Below are 17,950 nucleotides of genomic sequence, written 5' to 3' on the forward strand. Positions count from 1 at the left end.
ACTTATTTTGGGAGGGATGACTGTAAGAAGAAATAAATATATAGACTCAAAACATGGGAAGACAGAGAAAAGGAGAAAGCTTTTTTAAAATAAAAATATGTAGATGTATTGTACCTGATAGTGGATCTCAATTAAAAGAGTATCTGTGTATCAAACGCTATGTACTAAGGAGCCTTATGTGTGTGGGGCTTAACACTACAATAACAAAATAACAGCTTATTGTGTGTGGTTTTGAGTTTAATTATCAAATTCCAAGGTTATATTAAAATGGCATCAAACCAGAGTCATGTACTTTTAATGTGTATAAGAAAATATTCAGAAGAGTTTACCCCATATCTTTTCTCTACAGCAGTGTTGGTGACTTCCTCCCATTCTGCTTTCTTCCTACTTGCATCACGTTTGTCAATAACATAATGGGTGATTTCACTGCCACCATTATCAAGAGGGGCATCCCATGTCAAGTAGCAAGATTCAGCTTTAATGTCAGTAACAGCAAGATTTCTTGGTGGGGATGGGCGGTCTGGAAAGGAATCAACAGAGAATATTGAGAAGGCAATTTTTAAACAGACACTGGATGCCTTTTTGATGTAAGAAAGCAAGTCACTTACCATATACTTCAACGTGAACATTTCGGAACACTGAGCCAAGGCGATTGGAAGCAGTAACTGTGTAAGTGCCTTTGTCCTCCCGGACCGCTTTGGGAATGCTAAGCTCAGTTTTTGCCTCACTTCGGGATACCTCTTCCTTGGTTATCTGAAGTGCATCAGTGGGTTTTTCAATTACAGTTTCATTTTTGGACCATTCAATCTTAGGCATTGGAAGGCCTGTCACATCTGCAGGGATGTGGACAGGCTCTCCTGCCTTAACTTTGATAGTGTCTCCTCGAACACTCAGACGCAACTTAATAGTTGGAGGCACTGCAAAGAGAAGAGAAAGAAAAAAAGTAACAAAGTCATAAGGATGTTTTTTTCAACTTACGGGATAAAGGCACACTGTAAAATGCATTAAAATTATTATTATATTCAGATTCCGCACCTTCATCATCTTGTATGACTACATTAAGAGGTAGGGATGGTTCACTTTCACCAATTTCATTGACAGCTTTGACACGGAACTCATACATTTGGTGTTCATCAAGATTTTCAACCAGAAAAGATGTGGTTGGGCAGAGTCGCTTGTTAACTCTTTCAAAGTCAGGTTTGTCATGACGCCGTTTTTCAATGATATATCCTTGGATGGGACTGCCACCATTACTGCGGGGCTCTTTCCAGTCAAGTGTGATAGTGGACTTTGTCCTTTCAGTGTATGTGAGCCTCTCTGGAGATGTTGGAGGACCTTTAGCCAGAGGCAAGTGAAAATGATTAGCATGAGATAAATATTCATGTAAGAAATAATATTTCACTTCAACTTAATTATGTAACAAATAGCCTTCTGTTTGGCATAACCTTACATCCTTATTTAAAATCATTCCTAAAACTTGTCAGTTGCCAAAATTATAGACATTCATGTAGACAGAATTTTTCTTAGCAAACTTTTCATCAAGATTATCAGTGAAAAATAAATCAAGGGCACGTATGCTTTTTTAATTTAACATTTTAGATTGTTTACCTTTGTAACTGGGGATGCTTCTGATTCTACTGAACTAGGAAAATAAGTCTGTGAAGCTTTGCTTTGAATGACCAGCTGAGAGCAAAGTGTTTTTTCTTTTATTAACAGATAGTGGATATGTCTATGAACATACTTTGAGTCATGTTGCCTCACATGTGGGTTCAAAATATGGTGGAAAGAGGATGTATGTAATGCTGCTGAAGTTTTCTTTCCTGAAGGACCAAACTAAGAGTTAAGCTTTCAGTGGTAAAACTAGACCCAATCCATACTTGTTGACTGTTATTGCAACCAGAAGGAGTGGAAGCTCAGCTCTGTTCTGGTGCCTCTGGCACAGCCTGTGGTATATTGGACGTTCATAGATGAGCTGCAGCAGTGGTATAGGATGTATTTTTTTTTTTTTCAGGGGGTGATGGTGAAGGAATAAGTTATTCTGTCTCTTGAGGAATGGGTCTTCCTCAAAGCCTTTGCTTTCTTAGATGGGATGTCAGTGTGCATTACTGTGTGTGCAATTTTAGTGTTTCGTATTGATTTCTGGGAGATTCCCTCTGGTTGGTTTTCTATTCTTTGGAGGCTGTTTCTGGTTTTGGGCCTCTCTATCCTTCCAGTATGGGGACTTTTTGAATATAGAGGAAGACTAAGGCATTTATTCTCAGGAATTGTCTAATCTTTTAGAAGAACATTGAATTCTCTTTAACTACTACGCTAGTAAGTTTTAAAAACCCGACTTCCAATGTGTTCTACTGGAGAGATATAATATGTCTAAACTACTTCGAGGTTATTATTAAGCCCCTGTAGATCCAAGTTTTTCAGTACAAGAAACCATGCATGATTAATATACTTACAGCCACAAATTACATTGAAATTATAGGAAATATGATATCTTTAATGTTGCTAATAGTTTTTTGATTTACTTTTCTTATTACTCTTTAGCTATAGATTTTGAGACTGTTGGGAGTTTGAAGCCATAAAGCTCAGTAAATAATATAACTAGAAGCAAAACATTACTCTATAAACACAATGAAACCTTCTCTTTTACCTAGTGGATCAACTGCAAGAATTGGTCCTATTTCAACAGGAGGGCCACAGCCAAACTTGTTCTTGGCAATAACACGGAACTTATATTCTTGTCCCTCAAGCAGACCTGTGATGTCACATTTAGATCTCTCAGTCTCTATTGGTTGTCTCCAAGTATGCATCTTGGCATCTTTTCTTTCAATGATAAAGCCTGTTATTTCACTTCCTCCATCATCTTCTGGATCAGACCAGTTAAGTAGACACATTTTTCTGTTTGTTACAACAGGTTTTAAGTCAAGAACTGGACCAGGGACATCTGAAAACAAAACAAAGCCAAAAATCAATGTAATAAGATAGTATCACTTGGGAAAATCCTGTGAAAATCAGTGCAACATTCCTTACCAAAAACTTCTACCCTGGCTGCTGCAAATTTGGAACCACAGCTATTTGTAGCTGTAATCACATATCTGCCATGGTCTTTTCGCAGTGCATCCTTGATAATTAGTTCAGATTTGGTTCCAACGTTGTCTATTACAACACGGTCTTTATCCAGCTCCCCTTCTTCTTTGGTCCATACTTTTGTAGGTACAGGGCGACCAGTCACCACAGCTGGAATTCTAAGAGTCTTCCCAGCCATTATTTGTATTCCACCCTTGACAGAAACATCCAGTTCCACAGTTGGAGGCTCTGTTGAAAGAGAACAGTCACACATTAGCCCATGAAAGATTAAAAAATAGTCCCATATAGAGAAAATATCCATAATTTTATTCCAATAACGTTAAGTACCTTGTGGTTCAGCCACAGTAACAGGTTGTGTTTCTCCAGGCGGTCCTTCCCCTGCGGCATTGACAGCACTCACCCGAAGTTTGTAATCAGCACCCTCTCGGATTTCTTTGACGGTGTACTGACGGACCTTGATCATCTTCTCTGTGCAGCGTGACCATTCATTTGTGCCAACCAACTGCTTATCAACAAAATAGCCAACAATTTCCCCACCACCATTGAAAGCTGGGGGTTCCCATTCTAGTTCAATAGTTGTAGAGCTTGTGTCAGTGACTCTTGGGATAGGTGGCCCAGGAGGAGCTAGAATGAATGAAGATAGACAAATCAAACTCCCTGATGGTTTTAAAATGTACAATAGCTTGTTCTACTCCACCTTCTTCTTAAGGAACTACTTACAGATTGGATCATGTGCTGTTTTGGGATCTGAAGGTGGACTGAACTTTCCAGGTCCAGCTGCATTTTCAGCACATACTCTGAAGACATAGGTGAGTCCTTCTAATAAGCCATCTACATTGGCTTTCAAGGCATTCAGAAGGCTTTTGTTGACACGAGACCAATGTGTACTGTTAACTTCACGTTTTTCAAGCCAGTAACCCAAAATGGGGCTTCCATTATCTTTTGGTTCATTCCATTTCACTAGCATACTGTTGCTGGTAACATCTTCCACAATGGGCTTATCTGGTGCATCAGGTGGTCCTGATAAAAAAAATAACATTTGAAGTAAATTTCCCAATATGACATAAAAATGCAATTTTAAAAGCTGTAGTAATTATATACCAAAGTACATGGTAAAAAGGCAAACTTTAGATGCCAAAGGAAACTTACCAAATGGATCTTTAGCTACAAGTGGCTTTGAAACACATGGTGGACCTGGCCCAAATCTGTTTTCAGCTCTTACACGGAAGAGGTACTCTTTTCCTTCAATCAGTTTTGTTACTGAATATTTGCAATGTCTAAGTGTTGAAGTGACAACAATCCATTCTGAGTCGGGTTTTGTCTTGTCTTTCTTTTCCAAAGTGTAGTTTATGATTTCACTGCCACCATCATCAAGGGGTGGTTCCCATTTACAAAGGACTGAGGTCTTTCTGATATCTTCAAATACAAAGTTGATTGGTGGTCCCGGTGTATCTAATATTTCAGAAGAGAACAGTAATCAAAAATTTGTGTGGGAAGGGTTGCTATGGAAAATATAAATGTGAGCATGCTCCTCTGACATGATTTCTGGTTTTCCCACATCTATCTTTGTATTCCATTAGCTAATAAATAACAAGATCAGGTGATTTCTTTTACATGGCCAGCAGATAAAATATGATTGAGGATAACTTGCTGAAGCTATGTCCCATTTCTTTTAACTCTCTCCCAAACTTTTTATTTTTATGTTTTACTAAAACCTTTTTCCATTGGAAAGTGTAGTTTTAATGACTCACCTAACACACTGACAGTACAAGGAGCTTTTGCAATACCATGGTCATTTTCAACTTTGATCATATACAGACCATGGTCAGGTCGGAGAGAATCTCGGACGCGTAGCTCAGATTCTCCCTTTTTGCTGTTGTCAATACTCAAACGCTGTGTCAGAGGCAGGACAAATGGTTCTTCTTCTTGAACTTCACCCTTCCTTCTCCTAACCAAGGGTGCTGCACGCTTCCTAATTTCCTCTGGTACAATAATATTTTCATCCTTTATCCATGTAATAGTTGGGTAAGGTGATCCAGAAATACTTGCATCAAGTGCTATTTCATCACCTCGTTTCACTTCTAGGCTTGTTCTCAGAATGACTTTGGGGGCATCTATAATGATCATAACCAATAAATGTTTTCAATTCTGATGAAAATAACTGACAAAACATTATTTTCATTTATTTCAAAATGGGAAAGTGGCAACTCCATGAAACAAAACTTACCAATGGGATCTACAGCTTTGGTTGGAGGAGTAGCCCGAGAAGGTTCACTAATACCCGCGGCGTTCTCTGCTCGCACACGGAATTGGTACTCTTTCCCCTCTTCAAGTCCTTTTGCTGTATAGGTCAGGATTGGTACCAGGTGTTCATTGCATCTCTTCCACCTTTCTTCACCCTTAGCAATCTTCTCTATGATGTAGCCCATTATCTTGCTCCCTCCATCATACAAAGGTGGCTTCCATGTAATAGTCATTGCCTCCGCTGTAGGATTATGAACCTCTACATCTACAGGTGGATCAGGGGGTTCTGAAGAACAAGAAAAAAAATGTTAGTATCAGGAAAACCAACTTCTTAAAACAAAACTATGGTTTATTAGTTCTTAGCCATAGTGCATCCATGTCCAAACTTACGCTTTGGATCTTGAGCAATGACTGGATTTTTCAGTTCAATATATTCTCCTCCACCAACCTTGTTGACTGCTTTAACACGGAAGAAGTATTCACCATTTGGTATGAGATCCTTCACAGTCCATGACAGTTTGTTCTCACCAGACATGACTGGTATATATGTTCTCCTCCCAGCTTCTCTGCGCTCCAGGACATAATGAAGAATTGGGGTTCCACCATCAAATTCTGGAGGTTCCCAAGTTAACTTACAAGAACTCTTGGTAATGTCACTTGCTTTAATATCTTTGCATGGTCCAGGTAGGCCTATTACAAAAATGGATAATTATTCTAGTAATCCTGAAAAATCAGCATTTTAATAATGCACTTGTCTCTAAGTGGGGCTATCTGTATTTTGGGTAGGATAATCTTTGATGTGCTGGAGTGTCATTCACACTGCAGAGCATTTAGCATCCTTGGCTCCCAACTACTAAATGTCAGTGGTATCTACCTCAAGTCTGTGTGCCAAGCAAAAATGGCCCCACAAATTTCCAGACATTATTTGCAGGGCTGGGGGGAATGCAGAAAATGTTACTATCCCTGGTTAAGAACACTATGGGAAAATGTGAAGCTGTACAATTAAAAAATTGTGGTCATTTCAATATTCTTTGGGTATGCTAATATCTGTTATTTAAATTGGTATTTCACATGCAATTAACTAAAACTAGTATAAATTAGTCTAATAAGCGTTTAGCGATTTCATCTCTTTAGAATTGTTTTACTTCTCCTATGGAAAGACATAATCAGAAGTGACATTTAGTTTACAAGTGGCCAGTTCATGAAGCCAATTATATTATTAATAGCACTGCAAAGTTAACTAATTTCCTCTACATGTGAAGAATGTCTGGTTTTTCTTCAAAGAATGATTACCTATGACTTTGACATTGATTGAGGCTGTTGCTGAGCCGAGCTTATTCTCCAGTGTAATGGTATAAATTCCGGCATCTGCATGGACACTCTTGGGAACTTCAAGGTGTGCAGAGATGTGATCATTCTTCATTGTTAATCTATCACTTGCTTTAACTTCTTTGCCATCTTTATGCCAACTAACAGTTGGAACTGGGACAGCTCTGAAGGGAACAGGAATGCTTAACTTTTCACCTTCAATAACAATAATGTCATGAGTCTCCAGGTCAATTGTTGGCTTGCCTGTAAGATATCATTCAAAAGAGCAAAAAACAGAGTATGTCAAAATGCAATGCATGAATAAAGGGTATTTTATTAACTATAAAAGACCTTGTGCTCTTACAGTCTGGGTCTTTGGCAACCACATTTTCAGAGATTTCAGATGGCTCGCTGACACCAATAGCATTGACTGCTCTCACTCTCAGGACATATTCTTTGTCAGGAACAACACCTTCTTCAACCTTGAATTTCAAGTCCTTTATTGGGCGAGAATTAACTCTCATCCATTTCTCAGTGCCTACTGGACACATTTCAACATGGTATCCTATGATAGGACTTCCACCATTTTTCTCTGGAGGCTTCCAAGCAATGGCAATGTGTTTTCTCCCAGCATCAGTCACATGTAGGTCAAGGGGTGGTGAGGGAGGACCTGAGAAAAGAGTGAAATATTCATATCCACAGTCTCATCAAGTTCTAGACAATATCTTGTGTATAATCAGCACTACTTACTTGTTGGATCTTCAATGGATAGGATTTCTGTGGGTTCACTTGGGTGGCCAACTCCAGCTTCATTTTCAGCCCGAACCTGAAACTGGACCTCTGTTCCTTCGATGACATCGGTTACTCTGAAGTTACAGTCAGGTCCTGCAGTCTTTCCAGCTTTCACCCAACGGGTACCTAACCTTTCTTTCTTCTCAATGACATATCTATTGAAACAACAAAGCATTTCATTAGCATTAATGAAAAAACACAGTTAAGAATTTGCAGCCAAGTGTAAGTTATTCTTTATGAATTAATTCAAATTCTACCTCTGTATTGGTCTTCCACCATCATTTTTAGGTGGCTCCCACTTTAGGTCAACATGTCGTTTTGTCACGTCAACCACTGCCAGGGCGTAGGGTGGTCCAGGAGTGGCTGAAAACAAAATAATCAATGATTAGGAAAACCAGAGGAAAGGTGATAATCTCCTGTCACAAAAATTAAGTGCGAGAGCACTTATTGTCACAAAGATTAAGTGCAAGAGCATACTAAAGGTGTCTTTGGCCAGCACAGAGTCCTCAATTTCGGTGTAGTCGCTTTGTCCTATAGCATTTTCTGCAGCAACTCGGAACACATATAAAGAGCCCTCAGTCAGCGGGGTGACTGTGCACTTGGTGTCCTTGACGGTGGTATCCACTGTTTGCCAGCCTTTTCGCCTGACGTCTCTCTTTTCCACAATGTAGTTGGTGATGGGGGACCCTCCATCTTTCTCAGGAACTGTCCATTTTAGGTCTGCTGTATTTTTTGTGATATTAATAACTTCAAGCCAGCGTGGTGGTGATGGAGGATCTGAAAAAGAAGGAAGGAAAACAAATTCATTTTTTTTTATTACCCAATAGTCAGTCTGAAAGTGCAGGCAGTCATTAAGAAGTAATGTAGCCAGGAGGAAATAATAGTAATGAATTTTTCATATTTTCTCATATCGTAGCTCACAGGCAGATGTTAGAAGAATTTATATATCCCAGACATCAAGAGTGACTTACATAGCTTCTCCCGGCAAAGCACAGGGTCACTGGGTTCACTGGGTTCACTTTCCCCAGCCTTATTCACAGCTCTAACTCGGAATGAGTATTCCTGTCCTTCCATGAGCCCTGGGAGCAAGTGCTGAGTGGTGGGAACCCCTTCCGCCACTCTGACCCACTCATCTGTTCCAGTCTTCAGCATTTCAATGACATAAGACTCAATCTTTGCACCTCCATCATGTTCTGGTTTTGTCCAATTCAACCTTACTGATGTTTTGCCTACATCTTTTACAGTTGGTTTTCCAGGGGGCCATGGAGGATCTGCAAGCCAATGAAATCATTGTTTAGGTTTGTGAAAAAGGAGTTCAGATGAACTTCGAAATAACCACAAAAATTATATAAATAATACCTATGGGATCCTTTATTAAGATTGGTTCAGTTGATTTGCTTGGTTTTCCAGGTCCAGCAAGATTTTCAGCCAACACACGGAATCTGTATTTTTTCTTATTAGTGAGACCTTTCACTCTGAATTAGGAACAAAGTGCATGTGTATCATCATGGTAAGAAGCAGAAGAAGCCTATGTTTATTTTACACAGAAGAGACTAATTTATTTAAATTGTGAAAAGGTGATTTGGAAATTTAACTGAAAAGCCCTTCGATATAAATTAAAAATTGCTTTTTAACTGCCACACACTTTAGACTGGGCCAAACATACCAATCTAATTATAATATCTATGACAGTGGTCATTATCATAATATACTGGGGGATCAAACACTTTGAAACTTCCTGAAGGTTAATATTTTAGAGTAAACTAAGAAATGTGCCCTTCAATGGAATTTATATGATTTTTCAAATTATGAGGTAATAGAAAATATGAGTAAAAATAGTTTAAAATTTTTTTAGTAATATATAATCATCTGTAATCCCAAGGAATACTAAAGAGTAAACATTTGAATATACTGCTGTCTTAACATCTTGATGGGGATTCTGAGCATACCTGTATGTTGTGTCCTTTACTGGCATCTTATTGCATCTAACCCATTTATCTGTATCAGGATCCAGTCTTTCAACCCAGTATCCTGTGATTGGGCTGCCGCCATCATCATCTGGCTCACACCATGTGAGAGTCACTGCGTCTTTAGTGATATCAGAAGGTTCTAGGCGAGTTGGAGGTCCAGGTGGATCTATAGACAGGATAATGGTGTAAAATGTTATATGTCCTGTATATAAATATGACACCAAAATGCAAGTTTGACATAAGCATCCTTTTTTTTTTTAATCAGCTGATTGAGAAACTTACCAAACTGATATTTGGCTGTTATTGGAGAGGCCTGAACTGGTTCACCAACACCATACATGTTTTCTGCAGCAACTCTGAAGATGTACTCTTTATTGGGGATTAATTTGGTGGCCTTGAAGTTTGTATCCTTGACGGTGGATGAGAGCTTGTGCCACACTTCACTATCAGTTGCTCGTCTCTCCACAACATAGTTTGTGATCTTAGATCCACCATCATCGCGTGGTGGGTTCCATGTTAGAAGACATGACTCATTGGTTACATCTGTGATGTCAAAGGCAGCTGGTGGTCCGGGTTTATCTGTGTATGGCATTACAGATGCAGAAAAAAAAAATTGTTCACCATTTTTTAAAATTTTTTTCTTTCAAGAAAGTAACTGCAAAGAGTTTATCCCCTTTTAAAATGAGAACCTTCCTTACCTAAGACGTTCACTTCCACCACAGCAGTGGCCCGGCCACACACATTCACAGCCTCAATGATGTATGTGCCAGTGTCACTTCTCTTACTATCAACAATAGTCACTGTGGATTTCTTAGGGACATTTTCAATGGTAATTCTTTTGTCCTGCTTCAGAATCATATCAGCCTTTGTCCAAGTTATTTTAGGTTCAGGTTTTCCGGTTACGGTGGCAGGAAGTTCAATCTTGGTCCCAGCTTTTACAGTGAGACCAGCAAGGAGCTTCACATCGAGGAAGATTTCTGGGGCCTCTGAATTGGAAAAGATTATTTATGATGTTATCAAGTTCAAGCAGATTTAAGGTCAGAGGCCTATTTGATAAGACAAAAATAAAAAATAGATACCTTGTATGTCCACAGCCTGGATTTCCTCTGTGGGTCTGCTTGGTTTGCTAGCACCCTGCCTGTTTAAGGCCTTCACGCGGTAGGCATACCATTTGCCTTCCTCAAGACCTGTCACTTCCATTCTGTCAGAAAACAGAATAGGATGTCTTACTGTGATGTCGATAATCATTTCATTGTGTAGTACTCATAATCTTTCAAAAATTCAAACCCCTGGTATAATACTAGTCTTTAAATTAAACCTGGATTACTTCAACACTATAACTGAATACATTTTCATTTCAATACTGTCATGAAAACCCTGAGCAGGCAGTACATTCAGCAGCACCTTTAAAAATCAGACAGATACACCGGCAGCATAGGATTCTCAATGAAAAAAGACAAACATTTAAATTTTCCCCAACACAGCCCATTTTAGTGACTAGGATTACACATTTACTCTCATGCCAAATTAAAAACCTACTTTGTTTCTGCAACAGGTTCTCCACAGGCAACCCATTTATCAGAACCACGTGGACATCTTTCAACTATATATCCTTTGATGCGCGAACCACCATCATTTTTAGGTGGATCCCATGTTAAGAAGATGCTATTGGCTGTTCGATCTCTCCATTTAACATTCTCTGGTGGGTCAGGTACCGCTACAACATTTGGAAGAGAGAATCAGTCTTACACAGGCCACCTATGCAGTTCTCTTCACATTGCCAACCCCTGCCTTGCCCCATAACTTCAACTCTAGGTCTAAAAGCAAAAACAGGCAACAAGATTAGGTAAGAAATCATCAAGAATGTACTCACTTGCAGGAGTTGACATATTTACAGGTTCATCAACATATGCAGGTTCTCCAGGGCCACATTTGTTACGAGCACAAACTTTAAATAAGTACTCTTTTCCTTGAACAAGATCAGGAACTGTGAATTCTAGATCAGTCACAAAGTCCATAACCTGGGACAAAGAAATACAGTTAATCAGTTATTTCCAAAAAGCCCTTTCGCCAACTCAAAAGATTTTTACCATGACCAGGGATACAAACTGCAGTTGTTTTGAATGCTAGGGATTATTCTTACATTAATTTCATATTAGGGAAAACTGCAAAGTAGGATACATGATAATATTTGACTCTATAAGAAAAACTGCTTCATAGTTTGTACACATGAAAAAAGATGGCAAATGAGGTGTTGATTCTACCAGTTTGCTTATCAGAAATATGATTTTAATTCAGGGTAAAGAATAGTAACTAATATAAACACAAGGAAATAATGGCTGATTAGGTCAACTAAGGTATTCTAGTGGAATAAGAAGTGTGACCACCAGGGAAATAAATATTTACTTTCCACTTCTAGCTTAATGGGTACATATTGGGTACTTAGCAGGTACCAAGTCAGTAGGGAATTTTTTTTTTTTATTACAAATTTGGTAAGGCTCACAAGACAAGACAATTAAAATTATACAATCCTTGGTTGAGCTACCTCAGGAAGCATTAGCACCGATGCATTCTTAAAAAGTTTTTGTACATTTTCAGTGAGGTAAAGGTAAGAAGTTGTAGCACATAAGACTTTTGTATGGCATCCCAACCTTCTGGGATTTCCCCTACTCTCATTTTTGGCGTTGATGCAGTGCTGCTCAAAACTCACTTTAGTCCATGTTTTCCGGCTGACTTCTCGTTTTTCAACAACGTATCCAGTTAACGGACTTCCTCCATCATCATCAGGTGGTTCCCAAGTCAAATGTACTGAGTCCTTGGTTATATCACCAAATTTCAATTCTTTGGGTGCACTTGGGCGAGCTGAAAAAAAATGCACTCACAAGTCACTGTTAATAGTCTGAACTAATATTTGTTAATACTGCCAAATCACCTTAGATGATAAACGTTTTGTTCCTTACCAATTACATTGACATCAATTTCCCCAGAAATTGTTTTCACACGGTTTTCTAATTTCAGTGTATAAATGCCCTTGTCTGAACGTTCACTTGGAGAAATGACAAGTTCGGCATAGGCAGACAAGGTCTTCATTTTCACCCGGTCCCCTGTTTCTAGTACTTTATCTCCAAAACACCAGGTTGCAGTTGGCCTTGGATAGCCTGTACTTGGAACCAGGATCGTGATAGGATTTGGGACAATAACTTCCAGACCATCTTTAAATGCACTTAAATCCATTGTTGGTTCAACTACAAAGAAGAAAAGTTAATGAGTTTGCAGTGCCATATTTAAGGCCCTGTTGCCCCAAAGTAGCTATGTGCTACTCCCCGATCTAAAAATAAAATATCTATTTACCAAATGCATCGTCAGCGGTGAGAGGACCAAGAATTTCAGATGGATCTGAAACACCAGCTTTATTTTCTGCAGATACTCTATATAAATATTTATTTCCTTTTTCTAATCCGGTAACCTACGATTATGAATTAATATTTGTAAAAAACACATACAGTTATGTCCATGATCGACACTGAATATTCTTTTTTAAATGCAAATGACCTACCTTATAAGTCAGTTCAGGGACAAGTTTCATATTGCAACGAATCCAATTATCTTTTCCTTCTTCGCATCGCTCAATTATATAGCCTAATATTGGGCTTCCTCCATCTTTCAGAGGAGGTTCCCATTTGAGCTGAACTGATGACTGAGTCTGATCTGAGGAAGTTAGGTTTACAGGAGGACTTGGTCTCTCTGGAATAAAAGAAGGAGTTGGAGCATACCATTTACGTTAGTGACAATTTATGAAAACAGTGTTGTAATCAATTATATCATCCTCATTAAAATAACAGATTTATCAAATTCACTAAGTAAAGTAGGCACAGTCTGGGTTTCTAAAACTTTATCCAAATTTTTATGATATTCTACCTTTTTATTAACTTTCATTTAACTTGATTTATTTTAATTGATAGGCCTAATATCTGGATTTCATGCAGTAATTATTTCCCTTTTTTGATGGGCTTACCAATTGGATCAGCAACTTTGACGAAGGGTGTGGCTGCACTTGGTTTTCCAACTCCAATTCGATTTTGGGCTCTCACTCGGAAACTGTACTCCTGTCCTTCTACCACATCAGTAACAGTTGCAGACAGGTCTTCAGCTCTCACAGTCATGGCAGTATCCCACCTGATAGAAGTCTTGTCTCTTAATTCAATGACGTAGTTTGTGATCTCAGCACCTCCATCATACTCTGGTGGTTCCCATGTCAGTGAGACACCAAATCGATTCACATCAGTGATGGTTACATTCAAAGGAGGGCCTGGAACATCTGGATTTCACCACAGAAGAAGAAAATATGAGTTTGGGGTAACGATGATGAAGGCAAAGACTGCAATTTACTTAAAAGCTAACTTGAATTTACTTAAAACTTCTTACCATATTTACTCCTTGCTTCTACAGGATTGTCAGTTTCTACTGGCTCACCAGTGCCAACTCTGTTTCTTGCACTCACACGGAATAGGTACTCAACTCCTCCTTTCTGTAGACCAGTGACAGTAAACTCACAACTCTCTGCACGGTCTGTGGCCAGAACCCAGGTCTTTCTCTTAATGTCACGTCTTTCAACAACGTAACCTATGATTTTGCTTCCACCATCAGTTAAAGGTTCTTCCCAAGCAAGGCTCACTTCACCATCAAATGTTTCTGTCACTTCTAAGTTACGTACTGGCCCAGGAACATCTGAAATTCACATATAAAGGAATTTTTTTAGTGTGCTGTCTTGCTTTTAAATTGTGCTTTGCCAGTTAAGTCTGAGAGACCCAAGGGCTTACCAATAACTTTTAAATTGATGAATCCTTCTGCTTTTCCATGTTTGTTCTGAAGCACAATTTTATACCTCCCTTTGTCTCCTTTCTTGGCTTCTAAAATTCTGAAAGAAGTTTGTTCAGCTGTAGTATCAATGGTTTTTGTAGATAAAGGTTCATTTTCTTTAAACCATTCAGCTTCTGCTTTGGGGTAGGCATCATATGGCACCACCATTGTCAGAGGCTTGCCAACATCAACCACAAGGTCTTGGTCAGCTGTCTTGATTTTTGGTGCAGCTAGTGAGAAAGATAACATGTGAATGCTTTCGACTATTAAACGTAGCCAAGCTACATCATGTTATTATGCATTTATTAGAAAATATTGGTTACATAACCTTGGAAGTAAGCTACAGTAACTTTATAGCAGAGAAAACTAAGTGGCTTAGAGTTCTCATAGCTTTTTGTTGTTGTTGTGTGTGCAAATTAGATTGGAGAGTAGAGGATTGAGAATGGCATAAAATCATAAGACATGCATTCCTTGCCAAAAATAGTAACATAGGACTCAGTGTAGTGCAAAACATGTTTTGTTTTGTTTTTTGATAGAGTAGGCACTGCATACTTAGTTCAATAAATCAGAGAAACTTTTTTCTTATGAATGAGAGGTACACTAATGGCTTTTTCATAAGGACAGTGTATAAGGATGTCCTGGGTCAGGATGAGAACATACCTAAAAGGCACACAGGGGTTTGTAAAGTAGGAGAGTATAAGACCGTCTTTAGATTTGCCAAGACTCTCAGGGTGATAGCTTAGTTGTAGCCTAAGTTCATAAATAGTCATCAAGTACTAGCAACTGTCCAAGGCTCTGGCATGTAAAGATTATTGCTATTAATTTCCTCTTACTCAAGACACTTACTTTGTAGTGAGCAAAATTAGAGTTGTTAACATGTGGGTAGGGCTTGCTAGAAATGAAAGACCCTCACAAGGATTACCTCATTAAATAACTGTGAAATCTGAAATCTAAACTCTGTGATATTGGAAGGATATTTTAAAATAAAGGGACTGACCTGCCAGTTCAAGCTTAGCTGTGGCTTCTTTGTCTTTGGCAATAAATCTGTATTCACCCTGGTCACGGGGCTTAATATCACAAATCTGTAGTCGATGTATCTTTCCTTCACTCATCATCTGGTGTTTATCACCCTGGACAACAACCATGTTATTTCTTAGCCATTGGACTTCCACCTTATCTTTATTGAGTTCTGCTAAAAAGACAACATCAGCACCAGGGGCTTCAAGAATATCTTGTGGAGGCCTGATGATCTCAACAGGAATTTCTGGAAAGAAAATGTGAAATAAATACAAATATGTTTACATTTTGATTAACGATTTTAAAAAATTGGTAACATTAGAATTGTTCTTTCACTTAATATGTACCTTCCACAAAAAGTCTAGCACGAGACTTCCTGTCTTCTACCCCGCAAGCATATTCACACTCATCATCCAGCCTGCAATCTTTTATAATGAGTCTGTGTATACTTCCATCTTTTTCAAATTTGTATCTAAAGGAGACATTGGATTATCAGTTAGCTTGCATGATGGCCACTAAATTGTCAAAAGTGTATATATAGCTACAGAAATAGAGAATAAAAAGATCTTGCTTACTTTTTGCCTTCTTTGATTTCTCTCCCATTTCTGTACCATTTTACATTGGCTTTCTCTCTGGAGAGCTGGCAGGAGAAGACAGCGTCATCGAACTCAGTGACTGTCTGATCTTCCAAGTGTTCCACAAATTCTGTCGGGGCTTCTATGATGAGAAGCTCAGCAACAGATTTATCTTGTCCAGCAGTGACAATGTATTCACCTTCATCTGGGAAGCCACAGTCTTTAATGGTTAACATGTGCTTGTACTTATCAACTCTGTATGAGACACGGTTGTCAAAAGGCACTTCTTCACCATTTTTGGTCCACTTCAGTGTTACATTGAGACGATTCACCTTGCACCAGAATGTGACAGATTTCTTCTCCATTGTTTCAATATCTTTAAGAGGCTCAACAATCCTAAGGTCTTCCTCTGTTGTAAAGGAGAAAAATATGTTGATTTTAATTATTTTTATAATAGAAACTGATGAAAAAATCTCTAGTGGTATATAAATTACTTACCTTCTACTATTAGATTGGCTGCACTTTTAACATTTTCACCTCTGTGATTGGTCAAAGACACATTATAGTTGGCTTGGTCATCTAAGTGTGCATCTCTAATTCTGAGGGTGTAGACTAGGTCTTTTTGGAGAATGATGTATTTTGAACTATCAAATATGGCTTCTTCATTTCTGAACCATTTAGCTTTGGCACCTTCAGTATTGACTTCACAGTTGAAGACAACTTCTTCTTGTTCCTTCACCCGGGTGTCCTTAAGAGGAACTACGATCCTGAGTTTTTCTGAAAGCAACCGACAAGACTTTATAGTATGAATAATGATCAAAGTGGTAAATACAAATACAAAACAAACAAACAAACAAAAAACCCTAAAAGCAAGAACAACCTTACCAATGACTGTCAAGTGAGCTGCTGCTCTGGCGGCCCCTACCATGACGACGTAAGTGCCCATATCTTGTAATGTGGCATCTTTCACAACTAGGACCCTCTTTTTACCATCAGCAATAACATCATATTTATCTCCAGATTCAAGTGTCTTATCATCCCTCTTCCACTGGACTGGAAAGCTTTCTTTTGATATAGAGCAGACAAATTCAGCCTTTTCTCCTTCAAGTATTTCAAGGTTTTGAGGCTTTGAGATAAATTCAGCAGCCAGTTCTGGGAAGAAAAAGTTACAAGATATTAGAAACATATGTCTTTGTACTTTAAATCTAGCAAGTGTGAATTGTTAGAAATAAAAGATTATTCACTGTAGTTTTCATACCATGTACTTTGACTTTGCCATCGGTTCGAGAGCTTGGGAGTCGACAGTTGTAGTTGCCGGCATCCTCAAGGTGAGCGTTCTGAATGACCAGGATTCTCTTCCGTCCTTCAGTCAGTATTTCATATCTTCCTGTTTCAATGATCTCCTCATCCCCTTTATACCAAATCACTTCTGCGCCAGGTTTGGAGACTTCACAAACCAGTTTTATAGTGTCTGTTTCACTAACTTCAATGTTGGCAAGATTTTTGGTAAAGACAGCTTCTTCTTCTGCAAGCATTGAAAAAACAAAAACCACATTGAGTTAAGCTGGAAATTATTACTTTTTCCCAACACATATACTTCACAAAGAATGACTTTACTCTTACCCAGAACTGTCAGCATGCCAGAAGTTCTCGCTGTCCTTACTTCACAGGAATATTCAGCTTCATCATCCAGTAGACATTTGTTGATGACAAGAATGCGCACTGCTCCCTTGGATATGATGTCATATTTTTTGCCCTTTTTAATTTCAGCACCATCTTTAAACCACTTAACCTATATTTAAGATAAATAGATTATCAGTTTTCTTGTTGTTCCTTCACACAGGTGTCCTTAAGAAAAACTATGATCCTGAGTTTTTCTGAAAGCAACCAACAAGACTTCATAGTGTGAAGAAGAACCAAGGTGGCAGACACAAATATAAACAAACCCCAAAAGCAAGAACAATCTTACCAATTACTGTTAAGTTAGCTGCTGTGATACTATTATCAGTTATTAAAAACAATGGGATCATATAAGTTTAGAGCTATAGTGAGCCTCAGACATTATGCAGACTAACTTCTTGGATGTGTAAACTAAGGCTCAGA

At 38.6% G+C, this 17,950-nt stretch overlaps 1 protein-coding gene across 49 annotated transcripts in view; it reads right to left on the minus strand.

The window, feature by feature from the left end:
• The window catches only part of TTN (titin), a 282,990-nt gene that overhangs the window by 78,246 nt on the left and 186,794 nt on the right, over window positions 1–17,950 (minus strand). For all 49 annotated transcript variants that reach the window (NM_001329611.3, XM_054678800.2, XM_024354671.3 and 46 more), the window contains 38 exons: window positions 17,471–17,639; window positions 17,106–17,372; window positions 16,733–16,999; window positions 16,346–16,624; window positions 15,848–16,256; window positions 15,620–15,744; window positions 15,253–15,519; window positions 14,216–14,485; window positions 13,821–14,123; window positions 13,411–13,713; window positions 12,952–13,139; window positions 12,747–12,861; window positions 12,356–12,640; window positions 12,106–12,257; window positions 11,269–11,416; window positions 10,935–11,112; window positions 10,475–10,596; window positions 10,094–10,381; window positions 9,678–9,974; window positions 9,375–9,561; window positions 8,785–8,900; window positions 8,397–8,696; window positions 7,903–8,202; window positions 7,683–7,788; window positions 7,384–7,580; window positions 6,998–7,303; window positions 6,619–6,897; window positions 5,716–6,015; window positions 5,309–5,611; window positions 4,833–5,195; window positions 4,231–4,533; window positions 3,802–4,101; window positions 3,409–3,705; window positions 3,025–3,309; window positions 2,645–2,938; window positions 1,036–1,335; window positions 609–917; window positions 330–520 (listed from right to left, as the gene is read on the minus strand). In NM_001329611.3, coding sequence (NP_001316540.3) covers window positions 330–520; window positions 609–917; window positions 1,036–1,335; window positions 2,645–2,938; window positions 3,025–3,309; window positions 3,409–3,705; window positions 3,802–4,101; window positions 4,231–4,533; window positions 4,833–5,195; window positions 5,309–5,611; window positions 5,716–6,015; window positions 6,619–6,897; window positions 6,998–7,303; window positions 7,384–7,580; window positions 7,683–7,788; window positions 7,903–8,202; window positions 8,397–8,696; window positions 8,785–8,900; window positions 9,375–9,561; window positions 9,678–9,974; window positions 10,094–10,381; window positions 10,475–10,596; window positions 10,935–11,112; window positions 11,269–11,416; window positions 12,106–12,257; window positions 12,356–12,640; window positions 12,747–12,861; window positions 12,952–13,139; window positions 13,411–13,713; window positions 13,821–14,123; window positions 14,216–14,485; window positions 15,253–15,519; window positions 15,620–15,744; window positions 15,848–16,256; window positions 16,346–16,624; window positions 16,733–16,999; window positions 17,106–17,372; window positions 17,471–17,639 — 9,468 coding nt within the window. The remainder of the gene's footprint in view (window positions 1–329; window positions 521–608; window positions 918–1,035; window positions 1,336–2,644; window positions 2,939–3,024; window positions 3,310–3,408; window positions 3,706–3,801; window positions 4,102–4,230; window positions 4,534–4,832; window positions 5,196–5,308; window positions 5,612–5,715; window positions 6,016–6,618; window positions 6,898–6,997; window positions 7,304–7,383; window positions 7,581–7,682; window positions 7,789–7,902; window positions 8,203–8,396; window positions 8,697–8,784; window positions 8,901–9,374; window positions 9,562–9,677; window positions 9,975–10,093; window positions 10,382–10,474; window positions 10,597–10,934; window positions 11,113–11,268; window positions 11,417–12,105; window positions 12,258–12,355; window positions 12,641–12,746; window positions 12,862–12,951; window positions 13,140–13,410; window positions 13,714–13,820; window positions 14,124–14,215; window positions 14,486–15,252; window positions 15,520–15,619; window positions 15,745–15,847; window positions 16,257–16,345; window positions 16,625–16,732; window positions 17,000–17,105; window positions 17,373–17,470; window positions 17,640–17,950) is intronic.

Source organism: Pan troglodytes, chromosome 13 (assembly GCF_028858775.2).
Source record: "Pan troglodytes isolate AG18354 chromosome 13, NHGRI_mPanTro3-v2.0_pri, whole genome shotgun sequence".
Taxonomy (NCBI): Eukaryota; Metazoa; Chordata; class Mammalia; order Primates; family Hominidae; genus Pan; species Pan troglodytes.